Below are 7,500 nucleotides of genomic sequence, written 5' to 3'. Positions count from 1 at the left end.
TCCAATGGTCTAAACTTGACCATGTGCCCCCTCAGTTGAAAAACTTCGCACTAAAGTGCCCTTTTGAGTGGTAAAATTAGAGGACGTGCCCTATTGGCTGCCCTTCCAATGGTCTAAACTTGACCATGTGCACTGTCCCATGTTGTGCAGTAGGTGTTTTTTTCTTTTCGCCCCTGCCCTTCAAACAGCATGAATCCGCCACTGCTCTTTTGTATATTTGTGGTTATCGTAACATCGTCCTGTTTTCTGTCAGGCTCATGCTTGTGACCTCCTCCCACCAGGTCGCTATCACCACCAAGACGACGGACGACGACGTCAGCACCAACTACACACTGGACCTCACAGGCGGGGTTGTTTCCCAGAAGCCCTCTCACCTCGGGCAAGGTTAGGAAGAAACCATCATCCCCTCAGTTTAACTCATGAGTCAATGTAATGATGTTATCGGTAGGCGTGACCTTTTATGTCTTCCCAGGCACCACGGTTAGCGTGCTGAAGCTTTTTAAGAATCTCCCTGTTAGGCGGCAGTACTACGCCAGCACCAAGCAGCGCAAGGAGGAGCTGAGGAAGGCGCAGGACCTGCTGCTGGCCTACGCCATCGTCAAACCAGCGCTGAGGCTCGCCCTCCATCACAATAAGGTACCAAACTGCATCAGTCGCTCAGTCAGTCCCTCAGTCAGTCCCTCAGTCAGTCAGTCAGTCCCTCAGTCAGTCCCTCAGTCAGTCCCTCAGTCAGTCAGTCAGTCAGTCAGTCAGTCCGTCAGTCAGTCAGTCAGTCAGTCAGTCCCTCAGTCAGTCAGTCAGTCGCTCAGTCAGTCCCTCAGTCAGTCCCTCAGTCAGTCAGTCAGTCCCTCAGTCAGTCCCTCAGTCAGTCCCTCAGTCCCTCAGTCAGTCAGTCAGTCCCTCAGTCAGTCCCTCAGTCAGTCCCTCAGTCAGTCCCTCAGTCAGTCAGCCAGATGAGTGTGTCAGTCAGTCAGTCAGTCAGTCAGTCAGTCAGTCAGCCAGATGAGTGTGTCAGTCAGTCAGTCAGTCAGTCAGTCCCTCAGTCAGTCCCTCAGTCAGTCGCTCAGTCAGTCAGTCAGTCAGTCAGTCAGTCAGTCAGTCACTCTCCATCACAATAAGGTACCATAACTGCGTCAGTCAGTCAGTCAGTCAGTCAGTCCCTCTGTCAGTCAGCCAGATGAGTGTGTCAGTCAGTCAGTCAGTCGCTCAGTCAGTCCCTCAGTCAGTCCCTCAGTCAGTCCCTCAGTCAGTCAGCCAGATGAGTGTGTCAGTCAGTCAGTCAGTCAGTCAGTCAGTCAGCCAGATGAGTGAGTCAGTCAGTCAGTCAGTCAGTCCCTCAGTCAGTCCCTCAGTCAGTCGCTCAGTCAGTCAGTCAGTCAGTCAGTCAGTCAGTCAGTCACTCTCCATCACAATAAGGTACCATAACTGCGTCAGACAGTCAGTCAGTCAGTCAGTCGCTCAGTCAGTCCCTCAGTCAGTCAGCCAGATGAGTGTGTCAGTCAGTCAGTCAGTCAGTCAGTCAGTCCCTCAGTCAGTCAGCCAGATGAGTGTGTCAGTCAGTCAGTCAGTCAGTCAGCCAGATGAGTGTGTCAGTCAGTTAGTCAGTTAGTCAGTCAGTCAGTCAGTCAGTTAGTCAGTGAGTCACTCTCCATCACAATAAGGTACCATAACTGCGTCTCCTCTTAAGCCAAAACTCCACCACAAACATTGCTATTCGCAGAAGGCAGAAATCCAAAGTGTCAGCTGTACATTTTGGTGGGATCTGGAATGTGTCTTATGAATATCATAGATGCACACGTTTTCATCTGATATTTCATACTTCAAGTTATTCAATCAATTCCAGAAACATCAGACATATTTGACAGTTCAGTGTAAACTGACTGTCACTCCAGCCAATTGCAAGAAGCCCCTCAAACATCACACAGCTGAAAGAATTCTGCACGGAGGAGTGGGAAAAATGTTCAATAAAACAAAATTCCAGACGTATTTAAGACATATTTATGAGGTACGGTAGCTATTTACAATTAGGCGTAGTGTTATCTCTATGCACTCTAAATCAGCTAGCTAGTGTTTGGAATTCTTGGATAATTCAGGTGTGATATGTGGAGTCGGGAGATGAGATCAGGTGGCTTTCGATAATTGAACACAACGTGCACAAGGAGAGATACAGCAGACCCAGTGGTGGACTCAGGCTGTTTGAAGGGCAGGGGCGAAAAGAAAAAAAGGGCACCTACTGCACAACATGGGACCCCATCAGTGCACATGGTCAAGTTTAGACCATTGGAAGGGCAGTCAATAGGGCACATCCTCTAATTTTGCCACTCAAAAGGGCACTTTAGTGCGACGTTTTTCAACTGTGGGGCACATGGTCACGTTTAGACCGTTGGAGGGGCACTAATAGGGCACGTCCTCTCATTATTCGCCACTCAAAAGGGCACTTAAGAGAGACGTTTTTCAATCGTGGGGGCGCCAGGAGGGGCGGTCGCCCCCCCCTGAGTCCACCAGTGAGCAGACCCACTACAGGGTCACAAGCAGAGATACAGCCCACCCACTACAGGGCTCCCACGGGTCCTTGAAATCCTTGAAAGTTTGTGAATTTGAGAAAAATAAATCAAGGTCTTAAAAGTTTTTGAAAATAGACATGGGTCATTGAAAGTGCTTGAATTCCCCTCTCTCTCTCTCTCTCTCTTTCTCTCTCTCTTTCTCTCTCTCTCTCTCTCTCTCTCAAAAAAAGGAAAAAGAATGTATTAAAAAATGTTTTACTTAGCTTGTCATCTAGATCTGTCTCAAAATATGCCATGTTGGGTCCTTGAATTTGATGGAATTGAGTCTTGAAAGGTGCTTGAAAGGTGCTTGAATTTGATGTTTCAGAAGGTGTGGGAACCCTGCCAGTAGGTTGAGTAGTAATCCTTGGTGTTGCAGGTGGAGGTGTGGCAGAAGGCGGCGGCGTCGGACCACAGGACAGCGCTCCTGGCCACGCTGGGGGCCGGTGTTGTCGCCAACCTGCTCCCCGTCCACCATCGCCAGGAGCAACCAGAGGTACGTGACACTCGTGATGGAACACATAATGGCTGGCCCGGTTCGTTTTCCTTTCTCCACTGCCAACCGAGCCGTACCGGGCCATAGTACCCGTGCCGTTTTTAGTTCCAGTTCGAGAGGGGTAGCGAAAGTTAGCGAAAGGTACTTTTTTGCCAGGCTGCTTGTGACGCTGCACACCGTTGATTGGTCAATGGAAATCGTCATCCCATATTCATAGATTTCATCGCTAACCGCCATTTTTAAATACCACAACAGATTTCGCTCTCGGAAAATGTCACTTACTGTTTCTGTAATAACTTATTAATAAAGATTTGAAAAATTATGATAACCATCGTATTATCTTAGTTTAATGTCATTTCAACGCATCATAGAACTTTTATTTACAACAAGCATAACAAAAAAAATTGCTATTATGGCGATGTGCTGTGCCCATGCTGTTCCTCAGTCCAGCGCGCTGCCATCCCCCCTTTTCATCCCTTATGTTATTTTATCAATGAACATGGTATTACTGTTATTTCAACATTCAAGCCTCTTTCACACATAGTTCCCTGTAATTTCCATGGAATCCCAAGCTGTGCCATCCAGGCATTTTCGCCGTTCACACATGAGCCAAATGCCGGTAGATTCCCGTTGCTCCCTTTCACACATGTCGCGATTCCCTGTTTGCGAGATCTACTAGAACTACTAGATCTACTAGAACTGAAAGCGGCAAGTAACAGGCACGTAACATCCATATGCTGTATAAATAAATATATTTGACTACCAGCAAGACACCGGAGCACTCGTATCTAAAACAAACGCGGAGATTGTATGAGCCCCGGCGTCAGTCCAATGGAAGCGTCAAGCACAGACTTTCCGTAGAAATACATTGCTCCCTGTCTAATGTTATATATTTAACGGTACATGTTTTAAGGCTGATCTGTGCATGATGGTGCTGCATTTTGACAGAATTCTTATCGCATTTCCCCCCGTTGAGCTGTATAGCGGCACTTATTAAAGTGATGTGCTCTTATGACACTTAACTCCTCCTACTGTCCCCGCTCGCTCCAGGTCTGTTGTGTATAATGGAGAAGCGTTTCTGAAAGTACGGTACGGGTAGGATACAGATGCGTGCCGTACCGGTCTGGTCAATGGAAAAGCACCATAAAGATCCCATGGTACTTATGGTGCAAACCACATTAGCTGCAGAGCACAATGTCGCCCCCTAGTGTCTCTGTTAATTCATTTAATTAGGGGTCCAATAATTGTTAGGATTATTGGTATGGTTATTATTCCTAGACTTATTATTGACTATTTTCCCCCACATTTTTGGAGATACAGAAAGATACAGCTCTTAAATGGTCAAATCAAGATGGACCAAGTTGGTGGGATGGTGTGTGTGTGCGCGTGTTGTTAGGTCTAGTTCCCTGCTTTTGAGAGGAGCTGGCTAGTTGCTCCTGTAGACTTCCATATCAAGGCACAACTGTTCAGTCACTTCAAACTGCATGCAGGCTACTGAGGCATACACATTTAAATCTTTGAGCAATTCCAATGGATCGGCTTCTACTGTACCTCAACACACACTGAACCAAGTCCTTCATATGTGTTAGAGGAAACTGTTAGAGGGAAGATCTCAACGTGCTGTTTGAGAACTATATTATACAAGTATAACAATTATATTGTCCTTGAAATCCTTGAAAGTTTGTGAATTTGAGAAAAATAAATCAAGGTCTTAAAAGTTTTTGAAAATAGACATGGGTCATTGAAAGTGCTTGAATTCCCCTCTCTCTCTCTCTCTCTCTCTCTCTCTCTCTCTCTCTCTCTCTCTCTCAAAAAAAAAGAAAGAAACATATTTAAAAATGTCAACTAGTTCTGTCTCAAACTATGTCGTGTTGGGTCCTTGAATTTGAGGGAATTGAGTCTTGAAAGGTGCTTGAAAGGTGCTTGAATTTGATGTTTCAGAAGGTGTGGGAACCTTTTCTATCAAAATCAGGTTAATTTAAACACAGCCATCCATCTGTAGACTCATACATGTGATGCACCTCTGCATGCTAGAGGGCGCCATTTGCTAAGGAGAGGGACTCTGCGTCGTCTCTCTATCCCTCTATCCTTCTCTCCATCCCTCTATCCTTCTCTCCATCCCTCTATCCTTCTCTCCATCCCTCCCGCTGTGGTCGCTCACACACAGGTGTCAGTCTCTCTGGAGGCAGCGACGTAGAGGGGCCATGTGTGAGACTACCGGAGCTAGCAGGCCCAAACCTGACTGATATGAGCATCCTGACATCCCTGTACAGCCTTAAATATTCATCAACAACTGTGAATGACCAATAACCTTGGCTAGAAACGCAATGCAGGCAGGTGTTTCTGTTTGAGGGTGAGAAAAGCGTTATGAAAAGCCACGTAATGAAAGATTAGATTAATAATAATACGTTTTGTACTGTATTGCAATGTTGCGTCATTTTGCTGTGCCTGCTTAACTTGTATTGTCTTGCTTTGTCTTGTATTGTCATGTAGTGTATTGCCTGTTGTGTCGTTTTGTTGTGCTTGCTGATGTTTTTAATGACACTACACCATTCATTTTGTAATAGCCTGCTCAGGGACTACAGATGGAAATTGGCTCATGAGCTAACTCTGGCACATTTACATTAATGTGGAAACTGATTTGTTGATTAATGTGCACTGTCGCTGGTAAATAAATAAATAAAATAAAAATAACCGATTGCTCTAACATAACCTCAAGAAGGACTGAGCTAGCCGGGCAAACAGGAACTTGCCTCGTATCAAAATGTAACATTTCTGTAACTGTCCCTCATGCTATTTTAACTGAATAAGGCATGTGTCGTCTGAGTGAAGCCCTGTGCATTTGAATGCCCCTAGTGTTAAAAAAAACCTTATTGATCAACATTTAAGTTATGGAGAAGCTGTCAATGATAATATGCATCAAGTGAATAATATTACAATATGCATTTACTCTTATATCCTGTCAACTGGTGTGATTCCCACCTGTGTTTTGGATGACATGCTGCGTCCTTTTTACAAATAATGTGAAGGAGTGCATACTACTCTCAGAACCTGGTAGACACCAAAACACAACCTGGTAGACAACCTGGTAGACACCAAAACAGGTATATGGGGGGGTGGCTGTGGCGCAGGAGGTAGAGCCGCCGTCTAATGATCGCAAGGTTGGCAGATCGGCGGTTCGAGCCCCGGCTGGTCACATTTCAAAGTGTCCTTGGGCAAGACACTGAACCCCAAATTGCTCCCAGTGAGCGGGCCGGCCGGCGCCTTGCATGGTAGCTTGCCGCCATTGGTGTGTGAATGTGTGTGTGAATGGGTGAATGAGAGGCCGTTGTAAAGCGCTTTGGATAAAGGCGCTATATAAGTGCAGACCGTTTATGTCTGTTTGCAGCTTGAGAGGTCAGGAGCTAGGCTAACTCCGGTGACGGGGCTAATATCCCACCCTGACCCTTCTCTCCCCCATGGCCACCGTATCACCCTGGTTACTCATTGGCATAATCCAACCAGCCCACACCTTTCCCTCTGCTAGATCCTGTGGTTTTGTAAGACTTCTGGCGGAAGAAATGGCTTCTGTGCGTTGAGGGTTGGGTGATATAAAAAATGGTTTCCTTGGCTTCAACTTTAGGGCCTTTAGGTTAGAATTGACTCATATTTACAAATGCCTGTTCCTCCGGACACTGGAATCAGACGTAACGTTCTTCTTCCTCGGCGTATGGGTTGTTGTTTCCTCTCCACTCCACCAGGCTCGGGGTCGAGGGGCTACCCTTTTACCACCCCGAGACCTGGTTGAGGGGCTCACCCGGGCTATATTTCTGGACACCCCTCCAGAAGCCACGTCATCGTCTCGTCATCTAATACCGACAGACCATGCATCCCGTTGGGTGGGTGGTACACCGGGCAATCCAGGATAAAATGGTCTGCGGTTTGGTCCTCTGCGCCACACTCGCACTACGCATTTGATGTGCATTGATGAGCGGAAACACCCGACGCCGGTCCGGAGACGATTGAGCCTCACCCAGCCTTGGCAAGTCCATCCCGAGGGGCTCAGGGCTGGCGACTGGGATGTGGTCACGGAGTTTGGAGGTGTTTGCCTCCCACTCCGTGCGCCACATATAATCCGCCCATCAGACGTAACGTTGACCCAGCAGTGACTAAAACACGTAGTATTGTAACAACCTGGCTGTTGGATGAAACATACTTATTACGCATTTCAACAGTCAGTCAAGTCATCCAATTACTGAATTAGAAAAGGCCTGCAACTGGAATATGGGAGTGAATCAGTCTGTTAAAACAATTACCCAACGAACTGATTTGCTGAAAAGTGAATCAGAACAGGTGACCAGTGTTTTTAAGCACAACCCCTTGGTCAGAGTTTTGAACTACTAATAATCTGAGCCTACAGATCTGCATATACAATACCATACTTCCAGATTCTTCCAGGTGCTATGTTTTAAATTGCTAGAA

At 46.5% G+C, this 7,500-nt stretch overlaps 1 protein-coding gene across 1 annotated transcript in view; it reads left to right on the top strand.

Annotated features, from left to right (window-relative positions):
• pms1 (PMS1 homolog 1, mismatch repair system component) overlaps positions 1–7,500 on the top strand; it is a 40,254-nt gene that overhangs the window by 2,999 nt on the left and 29,755 nt on the right. The window contains exons 4-6 of the mRNA XM_080526288.1: positions 282–384; positions 473–636; positions 2,923–3,039. Coding sequence (XP_080382414.1) covers positions 282–384; positions 473–636; positions 2,923–3,039 — 384 coding nt within the window. The remainder of the gene's footprint in view (positions 1–281; positions 385–472; positions 637–2,922; positions 3,040–7,500) is intronic.

Source organism: Nansenia antarctica, assembly GCF_963989245.1.
Source record: "Nansenia antarctica genome assembly, chromosome: 3".
NCBI classification, from domain to species: domain Eukaryota; kingdom Metazoa; phylum Chordata; class Actinopteri; order Argentiniformes; family Microstomatidae; genus Nansenia; species Nansenia antarctica.
The sequence above is the reverse complement of the archived record's forward strand: the minus strand, read 5'-3'. Positions and strand labels throughout refer to the sequence as shown.